This window comes from Eptatretus burgeri, chromosome 10 (assembly GCF_056783735.1).
Source record: "Eptatretus burgeri isolate ZD-2024b chromosome 10, Ebu_testis_v1, whole genome shotgun sequence".
Classification (NCBI taxonomy): domain Eukaryota; kingdom Metazoa; phylum Chordata; class Myxini; order Myxiniformes; family Myxinidae; genus Eptatretus; species Eptatretus burgeri.
This window is the reverse complement of record NC_140970.1, coordinates 50,034,593-50,052,811: the sequence shown is the minus strand read 5'-3', so window position 1 is coordinate 50,052,811 and position 18,219 is coordinate 50,034,593. Positions and strand designations below refer to the sequence as shown.

General features: G+C 44.4%; 1 protein-coding gene across 4 annotated transcripts in view; it reads left to right on the top strand.

The window, feature by feature from the left end:
- Positions 1-18,219, top strand: part of PRKDC (protein kinase, DNA-activated, catalytic subunit) — a 324,360-nt gene that overhangs the window by 19,790 nt on the left and 286,351 nt on the right. For all 4 annotated transcript variants that reach the window (XM_085898246.1, XM_085898245.1, XM_085898247.1 and 1 more), the window contains exons 8-12: positions 7,191-7,240; positions 13,887-13,917; positions 14,923-15,077; positions 16,118-16,264; positions 16,396-16,602. In XM_085898246.1, coding sequence (XP_085754372.1) covers positions 7,191-7,240; positions 13,887-13,917; positions 14,923-15,077; positions 16,118-16,264; positions 16,396-16,602 — 590 coding nt within the window. The remainder of the gene's footprint in view (positions 1-7,190; positions 7,241-13,886; positions 13,918-14,922; positions 15,078-16,117; positions 16,265-16,395; positions 16,603-18,219) is intronic.

The following is an 18,219-nucleotide window of genomic DNA, read 5'->3' as shown; positions in this document are numbered from 1 at the left end:
TTTTCTACAACCTTTAAAATCCTTATTTTATTTTTAACAACGAAATACAACCTGTTGTTTCACTGGCGGGGATATTAAGGGAGTGGGGGAGAGAGAGAGAGAGAGAGAGAGAGAGAGAGAGAGAGAGAGAGAGAGAGAGAGAGAGAGAGAGAGAGAGAGAGAGAGAGAGAGAGAGAGAGAGAGAGAGAGAGAGAGAGAGAGAGAGAGAGAGAGAGAGAGAGAGAGAGAGCGAGAGAGAGAGAGAGAGAGAGAGAGAGAGAGAACGAGAGAGAGAGAGAGAGAGAACGAGAGATAGAGAGAACGAGAGAGAGAGAGAACGAGAGAGAGAGAACGAGAGAGAGAGAGAGAACGAGAGAGAGAGAACGAGAGAGAGAGAACGAGAGAGAGAGAACGAGAGAGAGAGAGAACGAGAGAGAGAACGAGAGAGAGAGAGAACGAGAGAGAGAGAGAGAACGAGAGAGAGAGAGAACGAGAGAGAGAGAGAGAACGAGAGAGAGAGAGAACGAGAAAGAGAGAGAGAGAACGAGAGAGAGAGAGAACGAGAGAGAGAGAGAACGAGAGAGAGAGAACGAGAGAGAGAGAGAGAGAACGAGAGAGAGAGAGAACGAGAGAGAACAGAAGGGTGGCAGGAGAGATGAGGGAGGAGAAGCTGGGAGGGAGTGAGGAACGGGGGGGGGGGGAGGTGGGGAGAGCGACGTCTCACCAAATGTTGCTATCCACTTCGTGAGGGATGGGTGTGACAAAGGGGGTGAGAGAGAGACACACAGATACAGAGGTGTGGGAGGAGAGTGCTGCATTTTATTAGGCAGGGGGAGCAATGAGGGGACAAAGAGCGTGAGAGAGAGAGTGAGGGTGGGGGAAAAAGGGAGAAAGGTGAGGCGAGGGGGTAGGGTTAACAAAGAGAATGATATGCCATACTTAATGAGTGGAGAAAAAATACCACACACGCACGCACACACACACACACAGACACACGCACACACAAACACACACACACGAAGGTGGATACTTTAGACATACTTTAGAGTACGGGAGCATATAAACCCACACTATCTACCTGGCAAAGGTCTGGCTGCATGCATGCTCGTACATCCAGCGACCTTTGCACCCCTCCGGTCAGCTTACTCCGAATCTGATTTATACACACTACAGTCCCATCAACAGAGGGGGAGGGGGGGTTGGGAAGCAGGGGGAGGGAGGAGGGTGGGAGAGAGAGGATGGGGTCAGAAAGGAGAGATGGGGGTAGGGTTAGGAGGGAGGGAGAGGGGTGAGAGAGAGAGGGTGGGGTCAGAAAGAAGGAGAGATGGGGTAGGGTTACGACGGAGGGAGAGGGGTGGGAGAGAGAGGGGGGGGCCAGAAAGAAGGAGAGATGGGGGTAGGGTTAGGAGGGAGGGAGAGGGGTGGGAGAGAGAGGGTGGGGTCAGAAAGAAGGAGAGATGGGGGTAGGGTTAGCAGGGAGGGAGAGGGGTGGCATAAGGGTGAGAGAGGCAGAGGGGAGAGAGAAGGGAGGGGAAAAAGGATTCCAGCAGATGAGACACCCAGTTTAACGTCCATCCCAGTTTAACGTCCATCCCAGTTTAACGTCCATCCCAGTTTAACGTCCATCCAAGAGAAGGCGTACACATTGATGAATCACCCTGCTTGTGAAATACCGGGATGACAGTTGATAGCTGGGTCGGGATTCTAACCCAGGCTACACAGAGCGAGCCTGCGTACCCCTCGACTTTCCTGCCGTGATGTGGCGATTCATTACTTCATAACAACTGAAAATATTTTTTACTCATTGTGATCATATAATTTATTTTGCCTTCCTACCTCCGGTATCGAACCACGGTATCACCGTGAAGCATGAAGAACGTGCACCAAGTGGCTTGACCAAGCACTCCACGAAACGGTTTAATAAACTTTTAAAAACGAAACGTTTAATTACCTCCACCACCGAAGGTGAAGGAGGTTGTTTCCACCTCTTTCTGTCTGTCTGTGTTTGTTTGTGTGCAGGATATTTCAAAAAGTTGTGGATGCATCTGGATTAAATTTTGTGGAGAGGTTCAGTGTGTGAAAAGGACGAACTGATTAGATCTTGGTGAAGATCCGGATCCAGATCCGACTATTAGAATTTTTAAAATTGATTCTTCACCATTGAGAGATGGGGCCAAAAAGGATATAGTGGTGTGCAGCATGATATTTCAAAAATGTATTGGGCCCAATATGTTCTCGTGGATCAGGCATTACGTGGCGGAGGTACGCGCTCTACCGAGTGCCCTTCTAGTTTTTATTTGTATTTATCTATTCCCAAGTGACGGGTCATGATTGGAAGATCGTACAAAAAGGGAAATGTGGTGTGAAATATAATTTCACTTTTCAGCAAGCCAACCACCGCGTGTTCCACCGCAGAACAACATGTGGCCAATGCACATGAGTGGCCCCTAAACTTCGTTCAAGTCAATCGATCATAGGATTCAGTGATTGTGCAAGTATTGTACAGCGCTCGTCAAGTGGCTTTAGCACTCCAACGAAACGGTTGATAAAAAATGGTTCGCTTGGCACGTGATTAGCAATCACCGAACTGTCATATTAAAAACGCACCTCCCGAGAGACACCCAAAATGTGAAATATGTTCAAATTGGACAAATGAACACTTTTTTTTAGGAGTCGGAAATGCTGCTCAGTTCAATTATGGAGCTTAAGTTTTGTAATTCGGCTTAGTTTAAGAGATTATCAAGGTTATGGCATGTGCTGAAATGAACTAAAGCCACAAACGCTGGCGTCTCCGGACGTTTATAAACATTATAATGTATCCAGCAATTCGTAGCAATGATGAACAGGCATTCACTCATATTAGTGAGGAAAGTGAAAAAAAAAGACGAATCAGTTCGTCCTTGTCACAAACACAACCTGCCCATCAAATTTCATCCGGATACGTCCACAACTTTTTGAGATATTGTGCACACATGCATGCGCACATGCACACACACATGCACGCACACATGCACGCACACATGCACGCGCACGTGCACACACACATGCATGCACACGTGCACACACATGTGCACACACATGCACCAAAGGGCAATTGTAAACTGGAGGAAACTCTGACAGGAAGAGGTTTGACAGACCCAAAGCCACAACACAAGTTTCTGAGAGTCAACAGCTTGCGTGATAGGCGGCTCACAGAACAACAGCTTCAAGCACAGCTTAACACTGGTCGAAGAAAGGAAGTCTCAGTTTCAACTGTGAAGAGAAGACTTCGAGCTGCAGGTTTGACAGGTCGAGTGGCAGTAAGAAAGCCATTTCTATGATGGCAAAATAAGAAAAAGAGACTTGCCTGGGCCATGAAGCACCGCCAGTGAACTACTGAAAAGTGGAAGAAGGTCTTATGGACCGATGAATCAAAATTTGAAATCTTCGGTTCATCACATGGGTTTTCTACGCCGTCGACGAGGCGAAAGGATGGTTCCTCATTGTGTGACACCAACTGTCAAACATGGAGGAGGTATCTATGATCTGGGGCTCTTTTGCTGAATCCAGTCGGCGACTTGCACAGAGTGACTGGCACCCTGAACCAAAAGGGCTACCACAGCATTTTGCAGCACCATGCAATACCCTCTGGTCTACGCCTAGTTGGTCAGAGGTTCATCCTACAGCAAGATTACGACCCAAAACATACCTCCAGGCTATGTCAGAACTACCTAAGAAGGAAAGAACAAGACGGTACGCTTCAAATCATGGAATGGCCAGCACAGTCTCCAGACTTAAACCTCATCGACCCGGTTTGGGATGAACTGGACAGAAGGGTGAAAGCAAAGCAACCTACAAGTGCAACACATTTGTGGGAACTTCTGCAACAGTGTTGGGAAGAACATTCCGAATAATATTTGATTTCCATTGTAGAAAGAATGCCACGAGTATGTTCGGTTGTTATATCTGCAAAATCTGGCTACTTTGATGAGTCAAAAATTTCGATTAAATTTTGTTCAACAAAACGATTCCATGATTTCTTTTTTATTTGCAATTGTTACTTACGAAATCTTTATATTTCGTAAGTATATTGATGACTTCCGTCCTCTGTTTGTGTGTTTATTTGTTTGTGTGTGTGTGTGTTTGTGTGTTTGTTTGTAGGCACGATAACTCGAGAACGGAAGAAGCTACCAATGTTAAATTGCACCACATTATTCAGGAGGGTGATGGCTAGTGCTGATTAGATTTTGGTCAAATTCGGTCAAAGGTCACAGTGTGGTCAAACATTCGATTTTTGATGGTTTGGTACAGAATCATCGTAGAAACTTCTGGTTTGTGTTGCTACCTTCTCGAGAGACAGCTTTTATTAGACAAGGTCAGAGGTCAAGTTGACGATTTCGTAAGTACCAGTCTATGACTGCTTGTTTATTTGTTCTCTGCTTTAATTTCAGAGTACATTGAAACATGAACTGCTTAAATTTCAGTAAAAACTGGAAAAATGGGGGTGCTCTCAAACTTTTGACCGGTAGTGTATGTATATATACATACATACATATATATAATGTATATGCATATACATATACACACAAACATGTGGAGTGTGACAAGCACTCCCCCAATCTCCATTGGACATAGTTCTACACCAAAGCGTCACCTCCAACTCAAAAGCCTTGCCGCAGCGACTGTCAAACATACAAAGATTACATGGTCATCATCAGTTCAACATCAAACGGTAGCTGTCAATAATGATTTCGGGCTTATTAGCCCTCATCAGGAAGGCATACCAATAAATATCGCACTGATGATGACCACATTCGTCGTTTATACATGAGACGCACCTCCTGACTGTTATGGTGAGCATCGCCGTGGATTATCTCTCACACGGTAAAATCGCATAACCCGCAAAGAATAACCATCCATCTGCCACCCAGACGATTGTTCCCGCTAATGCAAACCATTCAACCAGAAGGCACGTGATATGATCGGCAGGTAAATCGAAACATGTAAATTAAAATTGGCGAGGTTCTCCAATGTTAAGCCGCTGTCACACCTTGACGATTTAGTCAGCGTATGCCGACATATGAAAAATTTGTCCAAAACGCTGGCACACGTCGAATACGTTATGGGTAAGTTTTTAAGAGCATGCTGAAGCACGCTGGCATACATCGTAGTACGCCGAGCTCGTTGACAAATTTTAACATGCTCAAAATCTTTCAACGTATGCCAGCGTATGACTCACACGTTCCGCATAACACTGGCCATAAGTTGTAGGCACGGTACACGATCGTTGACACACGTCGACACACGTTACTTGTAAGTTACTCATAAGCCGAAACACGTCAAGGTAATGTTTAGCGTACCCGAAACTTATTTCTAACCTCTGAGTAACGTGTTGTAGGCACGGTACGCGATCATTGACACACGAGCGCGAGCGAGTTGAGTTTGGAAAAAGAAAAGGAATGCGAGGGCGAGAGTTTTTCCCGCTGAGGAGAAACGCAAGCGCGACGACAAGGTCTGAGGCGTGCGTGTGAGCGGACGCGAAGGCTCGCTCGCTTGACCTCGCTCGCCGGACCGTGCTGGCTGGGTCGCTCTGGATCGAGGGCACTTTGAGGGGGTCGGTGGTCATGGCGGAGTCGCTCCAGATCGTGTGCGGAGCCGAATCGTGGAGGACACGAGCTCGGGGAGCTCACCACACGGTCACGCTCTTCCTTTTATTTCTTTGGGCTTTTGTATATGTGTTTTTGGCGCCAGTCTCCAGAAGTAAAACAGTTTAAGTGCTCGTAAAGAATAACTAATAGTCGGTTGTAGTGCTTTTGCCTTGCTCGTGTCTTTGTCCCCGTCCCGTGCACAATTAATTTTCATTGCATTGCCTGTAAATTGCATGACTGCCCCTTGCTTGTGTGTGCAATAAATGTGCTTGTGAAATGTTTCCCGTTCGTTGCGTCCTCTCCCTATGTTGAAAGTGCCACCCTACCTCGTGGAATAACTGGTAGTGGGTTTCAACACCCGATAAACAGAATCGCATCCGTCGAGGTCGGTGATTACACCGCTCGGTTATCACGGTAGCACAGAATGGACCGCTTAAGCGGTTCGTGTCCTAGGCCGACCTATGGCGAGGTACGATCGCCTGGTCGACTACTCGCGCAGGTACTTAGGGAGGTCGAATTTGGCGAACAACCATATCCTGCGCGGGTGGCCAATTGGAACGATTGTGGTGAGGTTAAACCCCCACCCGTGACTAGCTCCTGGCGTTGTTCCAGGAGGGTCACGACTGAATTGTCCGACCGGTGGGCAACGCGGTTGCGATTAGAGTTACGTGGCCGATCACACGCCGGGCGGACCGAAATTCGTAACAGTATATTCGAGCTGATTTCCTCAATTCTGTTTATTACATTATATAGTATGCCTGGTGTTGGCTTAATGGTTAAGGTAGTGGGCTTGGGATCCGAGGGTCCTGAGTTCAAATCCCGCTCAGCTGTTGAATTAACACCAGGTGGGGTTAACTCTGCCTGTCATCCTTCCGAGGTCGGCAAAATGAGTGCCAGCATGCTGGTATACTGTGTCGGAGTGGCGACCCGTCCAGGATTGTTCCCAATAGCCAAGGAGACTGCTTCGGCGGCACCAACGCTCTGCACAGAGTATGGTCCTAATGGATGGATGGAGTATATAGTACACTACTGTATAAACATTTTAAAGTAAATCCTCGCTTATCGACCAATTCGCTTTACGACCTTGTCGTAAGAACGGAACTCGGCCATTCAGTGAGGAATGCCAGTGTACATATACATACTGTATGTATATATATATATATATATATATATATATATATATATATATATATATATATATATATATATATATATATATATATATATATATATATATATATAACAAATGGTTTCCGCTTGCATCTAATTTCCTTGTTATTCCTTGTTAATTTGGATTGTTAATTCTCAGATCTACCTTTGTCGACATACACAGGTGAGGTCCTCCAATGTTAAATACTATGTCTTGTTTTTTTTTTGTTCTTTTTTTTTCTTCACTTTTTTTCATAGCCACACTTGGTTTTTATTTTTACTTTTGAGTACCCTCCCCATTTATCATCCCATTTCACAGGTAATATTTCGTTATATTTTTGTGTACATTTAAATTAACCTTTTTTTCGAAGTTTAAATTCCTTTTCTAACGACACTTGCCTTTTTCCTTGCCGATTGTTCTTCTGCTTGCTGCAGATTCTCCATATACCACTCGGATATTGGAGTACACGTTGAAAGCACTGAAGGTAATGCTCAGTTGTTCTAATGATTGTGACAAAGGGGAGAGTTTTATGTTATCTTCCAAAAAAAAAAAAATGCAAATGATTCGTGAGAATTTAAAAACTTTTGAGATGTTGGCTTTTTTTTTTTTTTTTTTTTTTTACATCGCAGACTGGTGCAAGCGTTTCTTAAAGAATATAAGACGCATCAAAAAAGTACAGGACAATAACAAAGGCACGGGGGAAAATATATGCAAATGTTTGCAAAAATATTTGAAATTGATTTGTCAATCAAAAATATGAAAAGGAATTAATTTTTAAAAAGCGAAGAAAACAAGACTGTATGACGTTAACACCATGCTGCATTTTTTTTTTGTAAATGGCTGTATACATAATATACAGGATGTTTCAAAAGTCCAGAATCATCAGAAATATTTGTAGTTTCTTGAATTGTTTTTTGTAGCAATGCCTTTGTGGTGGCTTGGACATCGTGGACCGATATAATGCCTTCTAATACTGCTTCCGATGTCTAAAATTTACTTCCAATTTTTACTCCGTTTGACCCAGTTGAAGGTAGACTATTGTCAAAGTGTTGGCTGTGCCATCACGGAATTCCGGTGGACAGTGCTTCAAGTCCAACTGTCACGGGATTGTTTTTGTCTCCATTTAATCTCTTCGTCATGGGAGTTATTGTTCTTTTTGTTCTTGGCCCCTCCCGTCTGATCAAATGCCATTCCATTCGATCACCCGTCCTCGATGGGAATACCCACTTGTATTTATTTAAAAGGAGTTAATAACCTCTTCAAAAGTGAAGTGTATCCCACGGGATCTGCCTCGTCTTACTGTCGTCTTTTGTTCTCTGTACTGTTTATCATGCTGGGAATCTGTTCCCTTCTCTTATTGTCCATACTTTGTCCTGTTGTATCCATTCCCAGTTTGTGTTGACCGTGTGCTTGTGAGTTTGAAGACAAACATGTTTTCTCCTTCCTTTTTCTTCTCTCCTTTGTTTCTTCTGCTCACACTCACCTTTATCATCCTTCTCTATTTGTCCACTCATAACTCCTCAAAAATAATAAAAAAAATTAATTTTAAACAAATACCTTCTTGAAACCTACCTGCCTCCTTCCTTCACTCATTCTTCACCACCCTTCTCCCTTTCAATACATTTGAATGTTTCTTTGTTAAGTCTTAACAAAACAATTGCGAATCAAAACATCCCTCAAATCACATTTTAAAGTTTAATCTTCCTTTACAGTGCTGTTGTTCCCAAATCCCTCCATCTCATAAACCTTCTTCCTCCTCCTCCTCATCTTGTATTTCTTTCAAGGCTTACTCATCAAGCTGCTCTCAAATGTCACAATTGTACAGCGCTACTTATTTTCGTTCCTTTCATGTCTCTTCCCTTCACCAATGGCCATGATGTCTGTCTTTGTTTGGCTGAACTTTGGATCCAGGAAATAAACCTGGTTTGCAGCAAATATTTGGCTCACGGTTGTTAACCTGCCCTCGCCCGTGTTCTGCCTCCCTCGGTTCATATTCTTCTTTCCTCACTCAGAGTTATTACTGATATTCAAAGTTTCCACTCGAAAATCACTGACCTCTCCTTTGGGTTGCTGCTGTAGCTCCAGACATTGGATGGTTGTGTTCATAAATGTTCCTCAAACAATGTTGCTAATTGCTTTCTGTCTATCCCTGGCTGTTGTCTCTGATTTTCAACAGGCCCAACCACCATCCCAGTGGTGGTGTAATTGTCTATGTCAAGAAGTCCATTCCTCACTGTCATTGTGCACAAGAGACCGTCCTCACCCACTGGAATATCCATGGCAGTGCATACCTCTGCACAACCAGCTGATGTTTGTCCGAGCATTGTTCTGGTAACTGACAATGACTCTATATATCTTGATTTCCGCTGACATTCAAGCTAGTCGAACAGTTGGAACATAGCTTTCAATCCTGACAATCTCTCTCTCTCTCTCTCTCTGAAAGAATCATCTGGCAAATCCCCCCATCTACTTTCTAAACAATCCTCTTGAAGTTCAGTCATTAAAATTCCTGGGTCCCACTATAAACCATGATTTTTCTTGGGCAAACCACATTTCGGCCAACTTCCTCACACCTTACTGCATATCCTCTGTCATACAAAGTCCTTCCTTGGATTAAATCTTAACCATCCATCCCAACTCTGCATCTCGTTTCTGGTGGCTTCAACTAGTACCATAGTCAGCTAGCATGGTGTCAGCTCTACATCAACCCGCTATGGCATTGCTGATATGGTCTTGCGTGACTGTGGCTCTGACCTAATCTGGCAAGGACTATCAACTACACTCTCTCAAAAGCATTGGGCTGCCATCTCCTCTGCATCTGGCATTGAATGATAAATCCAAAGCCATCTCCCTGTCACTCCTGTGCATCTTGCTTTCTCAATATGGAAGGCTAACAGGACAGGTAAACTTGAGGTCACTGCTTAAGGCTCACAATAGTGTGTTTCCATCATTAGTCAATCCAGAAAACATTATCTTGCTCATCTCGATGTTGATCTCGCCAAGCACTTTCCTTCCTCAAAGACCCGGTGATACCTGGTCAAGTCCGTCGCTGCTTTTTTTCATCCCCTCCATCCTGTCCCTCACCTCAAATGGCATCAATGAAGACTGCCAGAGACGAGACAAATTTCTCAACTCGGTGTTTGCCTCCAAAATGTATCCATCAATTCATTACGCTCTGTCCCCACATTGCTCCTGCACACTATCTGTCTTATTGACTCTGTGTCTTTCACACCTGAGAATTTAGAGAAAATTCTGTCCAGCCTCGACTTTTCATCAGCAATAGGTCCATGTTGCATCAATCAAATAAGATCAATGACATTCACACGAAAGTGCGAAATCGGATTATTTCAACTTCAGGTCAGTAAACCTGCTTCCAATTATAAGCAGTCATGCATTTCATTTTCGCTGAAAGATCCTCTTTATTTCTTTGCTGATAATGCCATCCTCTGCTGTGACATCCCTCAGAAATCTTCAGATAGGCAGGCAGCAGCCTCTTCCTTCTCTGCAGAACTTGATACTTTCAAGAGCTGGACAAACACTTTGAAAATGTCTTTCAATACTGATTCTCATTCTCTCTCTCTCTCTCTCTCTCTCTCTCTCTCTCTCTCTCTCTCTCTCTCTCTCTCTCTCTCTCTCTCTCTCTCTCTCTCTCTCTCTCTCTCTCTCTCTCTCTCTCTCTCTCTCTCTCTCTCTCTCTCTCTCTCTCTCTCTCTCTCTCTCTCTCTCTCTCTCTCTCTCTCTCTCTCTCTCTCTCTCTCTCTCTCTCTCTCTCTCTCTCTCTCTCTCTCTCTCTCTCTCTCTCTCTCTCTCTCTCTCTCTCTCTCTCTCTCTCTCTCTCTCTCTCTCTCTCTCTCTCTCTCTCTCTCTCTCTCTCTCTCTCTCTCTCTCTCTCTCTCTCTCTCTCTCTCTCTCTCTCTCTCTCTCTCTCTCTCTCTCTCTCTCTCTCTCTCTCTCTCTCTCTCTCTCTCTCTCTCTCTCTCTCTCTCTCTCTCTCTCTCTCTCTCTCTCTCTCTCTCTCTCTCTCTCTCTCTCTCTCTCTCTCTCTCTCTCTCTCTCTCTCTCTCTCTCTCTCTCTCTCTCTCTCTCTCTCTCTCTCTCTCTCTCTCTCTCTCTCTCTCTCTCTCTCTCTCTCTCTCCTAACAATCCTTTTGAAGTTCAGTCACTCAAACTTTTGGGCCTCACGATCAACCAGGGCAAACCACATATCTAAGTTGGCCTCGAAAGCGAGTCACCGACTGGGAATCCACTGTCTTGCAAAGTCTTCCCTTGGCACACCTGACTTTTATTTACCTTACTACCTACACGGCCTTCATCTACAGCTGCTGCTGCCCCTCGGGGCTGATATCCCTGCCTCACACCTTGCTCAGCTAGACACAATGGAAACCAAGGCCTTCAAAATCATTGGAATCTCTCACATCACCGATCACTTTCACATCGCAGACAGGTCGGTGGTCTCTCTGTCTTCTCCTGCCTCCTTCCTGGTCTCGCTCCCTCTTCCCCTAATTCCGTGCTCTGTAACCCTCCAGGTTTTCTTGCAGGGCACATGCAGTCTACCAAGTAATTCCCTTCTGGTGAACTCCCAAAATCCAGAATCACTGCTCACCTCCATTCATTCGATACTCTTGTCCCCCCCCCCCCCCGGGCACGTGGAACCAACTTCCTTGGTCTCTTTAACCTCATTCTTCCCTCCATGGCTTAAGCCAACTTTTCACCACCATATCAGGACATCCCTCATTCACATGACATTTCCGACCCCCATTTGCCCTCACCAAAGCCACCACTTTCCGAGTTTCCAGTTTTTCCTTCCACTTTCTGTGATTGAGAGTTTCTTGTTCACATCCTGTGTCCTTCCCTTGCCCTCATTCTCCTCACATCCCTTTTGGTTGTTTTTTTTAATTTTAATTTATGGTTTGTGTCCCTCCCCCCTCCCCCTTCCCCACCACCACCCTCTCTTTAGATTGTTATTCTCATTCTGTTAAGTCCTGGTCCATTCTGTGTTACACCTAACTCCTCCATGAGCCTCATCTCTGATAACAAAAATCCCTTTAAAAACTCACTTCTGAAACAGTATTTTCACTTTTCAAACAGCCTCATCTCTGACCATCAGTTTTGATTCGACAATGGTTTGAGGCCTTAGATCTCAAAGAAGAGGTCAGGGTAGTCTCCCTTGACTTATCTGGGCATTTGACTGAGTCTTGCATCCTGTCGTGCTTACCAACCTTGCCGTCTGCATCGTACATCATCGCCTTCAAACCAGACTTTCTCAGCCTGGTGGTGGCTGGCTTGAGATCTTCGGGTCTTGAGTCTGAGCCCTTGTTTTTTGCCATTGAAATGACACCAGGTGGGTAGACTCAGCCTGTCATCCCTCCGAGGTTGGCAAAATGAGTACCAGCTTACTGGTAACGGGGGGCACTGCATTAGCGACATGGCCTCACTTCCAGAAATGATGCAACTAGCAGCCATAGGCTGCATCTCACTTTATCAGGTCACACTGAACACGTTTCTTTTTTTTGTGAGACTGAGCCTTTTTGGTCTCGTCTTGTTCCGAATACACGTCCTGTGGCAATCCCTCTTTGTTTTTTGCAGATGATTTTAAATTTTGCTTTGCAGTACCCCATTTCACCAACAGGCAGATAGCAGCTACATTGGTCTCCAATCAAGTTGGTCCAACAGGTAAATGGAACATGTCTTTCAATCACGGCAAATCTCACTCTCACCCTATCGCTCCAGAAAGATAGTCAAACAAACCTACCTGTCTCTTTCCATGGTCAGCCATTTGAAGAGTTTCAGTCTCTTGAATTTCTTAACTTCATCTCGGCCTCAACCTCTCCTGGTCTGACTTAAATTAATTTTTTTTAGCAAAGCTGGTTTCCAAAGCCAGCTTCTTCTCCTTCTTTTGTGTGGCCAAAGCAGGCTGCAGACTGTGGATTCTCCTTTCCAAGTCATTCCTTGAACAACCAGAACTACTCGCAGCCTACACAGCTTTTGTTTGTAATTCAGAAATTAGTTCGATTCTTTACAATTAGTTTTTTTTTTTTGTAATTCAGTAATTCGACACAGAAGAGCTGGAAAACCGACTTCCACATCCTTGTCGATCTCATTCTTCACTCCAGGTCTTCAACACAGCTTGCTGTTCACCACCATCTCAGATCATCCTCAATCCAAAACCCTGATCTTTCCTCATCTCATTAACCTCCCGCCTCACCCACCCCAATCCCTCCTCCTTCGAAGTTTACAGTTTACCCTCCTAAACGTTTTCTTCGGTATCCATCTTGTCCGCTTTTTGCATCCTCTCCTGCACCCCCATTCCTCCCCACACCCATTGTTTGTCCGCCTCCCTCTGTCTTGGCCTTCGACTCTGCTGTTGATGTTCCCCCCGCCCCGGCTCTCTGTTGTTCCTTTTGTCCTGTTGTGTCCTGATGTGTTTAGTGTAACAGTGCTAGCTCTTCCATGAGCCTCGCCTATGTATACAAACAAATAAAGGTCAGAAGTTGATATACCAATAAGAGGATAGAGGGGAAAAGACAAGCGAGGGATAGCAAACCCAACAATTTTCCCCTTTTCCCCTTTTTTTATTTGTAACATCCATTTTATTATGCCCGATATATTTATATCGGGGCGTATTATGTGATACCGGTCGTCCGTCCATCTGTCTGTCTGTCCGTCCGTCCGTTCCTGTCCGCACTCTAACTCCCAAAGTTTTCAACTTTCACGTTTCATATTTGGTACATTGGTACAGACTGTGGAGACGGTGTGTCGCGACATACGTTCGTCATCTAAAGTGGTTGCCATGGCAACCAGGATGCTGTTTTCCATGTCGTAGCACAATTCTGTATCTACCTTCTTGTTTGGGCGTATATTGTGCTCACTTGAGCTCTTGTTAGCTTTGTTACTCACAGCATTAATTGTTTTTTTCCTTTCTATTTCTTCTGTCGTGGCTGTATTCCTACCTTTCCCTGAGCTCAATTGGCATGTACATATGCTTTTCCCTCTTCGATATTGGTCGATACATTAATTTTGAGGATGAAATTTTAACTTGTTTTCCTCAACAATGAGGACTTTAATTGAAGTTTAAAAAAAAAAACATATAAATATGATTTTCTGCTGCCTCCTCCCACTGCCCTCCCCAGACTGCGACGAATCGATATGCTGTGCCTCTCGGTAAGACTTGAACCTGAATTTTGTTTGACCCCCCCGCCCCCCCTCACAAGCCTTGCAGATTATTGCAGTGAAAACCTTCTCTCAAAGGACAATGTGTCCACATTTAGTGTGCTGACAATTTTGTCTGATTATTTTGAAAATGTTTACAGAATGGAATCTCATCATTTAGTTGGTGCAGATTCTTCCCGGAATCAAACCCAGTACCATGAAGCTCAAATGCAACCGTATCATCCCTGAGCCATCCTGTGGCCTTGTGATGCTGATGTTGGTGAAGAGATTATTTAAATTTCTGTACAAATACATATGCAGTATACACAAATGTTGGTGAAGTCATCATTCAGAGTGTTGTACTCTCATTTTCCAAGCACGTGCTATAATGCCAAATGAGAAAGCTATGAATGAGATCATTGTGCTTCCAGTTGTGCCTCTCTCTGGTCTATCAAAAAGGTTTCACCCAATGCTCATCCACACCGTGCACACATTGCCAATGCTGCACGACAGGCCCACACCACTCGCATGCACTGGCCTGAAAGATCTAGGTTCTTCATTCTGATTTAATGTACGCTTTGCACATCCAAAATAGACTATTTGTGGTCGCCAAGTCTGCCAACAGCATCTTAATCAACGAGAAGGGGCTCTGGTCAAAGAATGGCACCATATCTCATGACGACAGCTGAGACTTCTGATTTGGTCGTCAGCAAGATTGGCTAAATGTAATTGCGGTCAATGGTGGTCACGTTGGTTTTTCAGGCCATTTGTACGAATGTAAAGTAATTTTCCTCGTTTTGCCCTGTACTTTACTACATGAAGGAGAGGTTCTGGATTGCTTTGTTGATGCAAGTTTGCTCAGACTGTCTTGAAATTGCATTGTGTAATGTTGATCATTCATCCATTAATAATTATCTCAGTATCACGACGAAAACACAAACGACAGTTCCACGGATATTACACGTGTAAATTTGAATTTCGATGAATCTTTATTTATCTGTATATGTGCAAGTGCAGCTGGCCTTGGATTGCTGTCGAGGCATATCGGTCAATTTGGTCATTTGGTGTTGCAACACGAAGAGGTCCATCAACTCTTGTACTTCTGGAGTGATCACAAGAACAAAGATGTGTCGCGAGCTGGGAGCAAAGCCCTTGAAGCTTACCTTGTGCAGGTGTGCTAAAAGCTAAGTTTTACTGATTTTTATTCCGCATTTTCTCATTTGTACCACATGACATAGCGAAAAGAAAAGCTTTTATTGTGGTTTGCCATTGTCATTGTTGTTCTCTTCCTCCTTTGTCCATGTCATTGTCAAAATCCCCCTTGCCCTCCTCCCAATTTTGTGCTCGTCATCATCTTCATCCTCGTCCCACATGTCATCGTAGTCATTGTCTTTCTCCTCTTCCATTGTTTTCATCATTATCTTTCTCCTCCCTGTCATTGTCTTCCTCATTATCATCATTCTCCTCTTCCTCCTCCCCCCTTTGTCATCATTGTCCTCATCTTTCCCCCTTCCCCCTTTATCATCACTGTTGTCCTGCTTGCCTCCCCCTCCCCTCGTCATCTCTCCCTTTTATCATTGTCAACCTCCTCCTCCCTTCCCTTGTTGTGTTATCCTCTTCCTACACTCCTTGCCATTATCCTCCTGCTTTCTTACACTGTTATAATGCTGCTCTTTGCCTCACCCCTCCCCCCCCGTCATCGTCTTCCAACACCCCAAGTCATCATCCTCCTCTCCATGATATCATTCTTGTACTCCCTCCTCCACTTCCCCCCCGCTGTTGTCATCACCCTCCGGATTCTTAAGGGGAGTTTTCAATAATCTTCAAAACTTCAGCTTCAGTGGCATTCAGAAGTGATAGCTTGGTTTGTAATGGATAAGCAGAAAACATTGAGCCCAAAGTGAGGTTACACCTGAAGAAAAGGCATAAGTGACCTCCTCTTTGAGGGTAAAGTAGAGACTGCAAGTTTTGCTGCTTGAGGAAATGATTAGAGGCTGATAAATCGTGACTGTCCCTGATCTTTATCCCAGTGAAATACTTTGCGAAATACTTTTGTTCAGCATTGCAACTTTCTTAATGAATTGCCACGTGTACAAACAAGCCTCATGGAAATACTCATGGTACATCGGTAAAGAGTAACACTTTGTCGTTTTGTTATTATTTTTATATTCTGAACTAATGAGACTCCATTTTGTAATCATCGTCGATTCAGGTTTCAGTTCAGCTTACTGCAGAGGGTACATCCCGGCACCATGAGCTGCAATATTGGTTGAAAAAGGTTTATGAAGTTCTTCACAATGATTCCGCAAATTCGCAGCTCATGGGAGTGTCCATCAGGGTGTTGGGCCACTTTGCTGCAGTAAGATCGTTTGCACGACACTGTGATGCACCATACGGTATTTATACAAATTTGCAATGATTGTGTGAAATTCCAAACATTTTTCTCACCCATCCGACTTTCTGTGATCGGTGACATCTTCCCTTACCTAGCCTTGTGCCAGTCTTGGTTCTTCCCATGTACACTTCATGTTTGAAGAGCTCTTGACGCGTGCCAAGCAGTGCTACCCGGGGACCTCGACCGATCTTGCAGATGGAAATGAGGAACCCGGTTATGAAGGACTGCCCAACGAAGAATCGATTAGCTTGCTGCCCAGTTTCTTGGACTCGTTATCTTCTACACTTGAACACCTCAACTCTGTGGGTACTCCTCTGTACATAATTATGAAAATCCACCTGTAAATCCTTATGTAAAAATAACTTGCGACGACAATGTCATACGAATTGCTTTTTTGAGAGTCATGATGGGGAACATGGTCTTAGAGTGTTTTGGGAGGGGGTTTCACCCACTTTTTGCATTGTCATTATCAATTTCACTGGTTTGGTTTCACTTCAACAAACACAAGTGCAGAGAATGCTTTGTGGAAGGAGGGCATTTATACGCATGTTTTATAAAGATGTCGTTATTTCTCGTGGAACGTATAATTTGCCCAAATATACAGTATGCCATACAGATTTCAGGGTGAAGTCGATTTTTAATATCGAATTACTGAAGTCTTCAGTTTTTATCTCTGCATTGTGTTATTCAAGAGCATGCATCGGGAAGTATCACTTGATTGGGAAAGGAACTTTTTATCTGATCTGTATAAGTATTTGTTAGGAAATTTGCAGCTTGCCTGCATTGGTCTTTTTTTAAAATCTCACCTGGAACATAGTTCCGGGGAGTTTATGGGATGCCGCATCGTCCGTCCACCCGTCTGTCCGTCCACAAATAATTGCAACTTCTTCTCTGAAACTACTCACACGATTTCAATGAAACTTCACCACAACCTTCAGCATCCTGTATGTACCAAATTTTGTTCATGGCATTAAAAAAAATCGAGCCCTACGTGGGTTTACGGGGGATTGCCCCCCAAAATAGGTATTTGCTTTATTCACAGAAACTACACATGCGATTTCGATGAAACTTGACCACAACCTTCATCACCCGTGATGTACCAAAGTTTTTTCACGGCATTATAAAATATATGGAGGGAGTTTATGGGGTGGTTGCCGCCCCCAAAAGAGGTATTTGCTTTCTTCTCAGAAATGATACACAATTCCGATTAAACTTGACTACAATCTTCATTACATCCCCTGTGATGTACCAAAGTTTATTCATGACATTAAAAAATCGGGGTCTAAGGCGATGTAAAGGGGTTGGGGGGTTGCCCCCCCCCAAATATGTATAGTATCTGCTTTCATCTTCAAAACCACACAATTTTGACGAAACTTGACCGCAACCTTCATCACTCATGATGTACCAAAGTTTGTTCACACCATTTAAAAAAATCAGGGTTTTACAGGGGGGGTTTCCCCCCCAAATAGGTATTTGCTTTTTTCTGAGAAACTACACACGTATTTGCGATGAAACTTGACTACAACCTTCAGCACCCGTGATGCACCAAAGATTGTTCACGACATTAAAAAAAATCAGGGTCGAAGAGGGTTTACGGGGGAGGGGGGGGGGTCAGGTCAGGTATGGGAGCATGCATATGCACCAAAGCAGCGCGTTGCTGCATCCACTTTCCGCCGGTACTCCAGGGGCCTCCGTCTGGCCATCCCCCAGACAGATGCCTGGCCCATCCCCATCTCCTTGAGATGCTGATCAACCTGCTGCCACCACGAGGCACGTGGTCGGCCCATTGGCCTCCTCCACTCACGAGGCTCCCTCACTGAGAGAATCTGGTGAGCAGGATCACTGTCAGGAAAACGAGCCACATGTCTATGCAGCCTCAGCTGACCCTCACGGACCATGCAGGTAACAAATCTCATTTC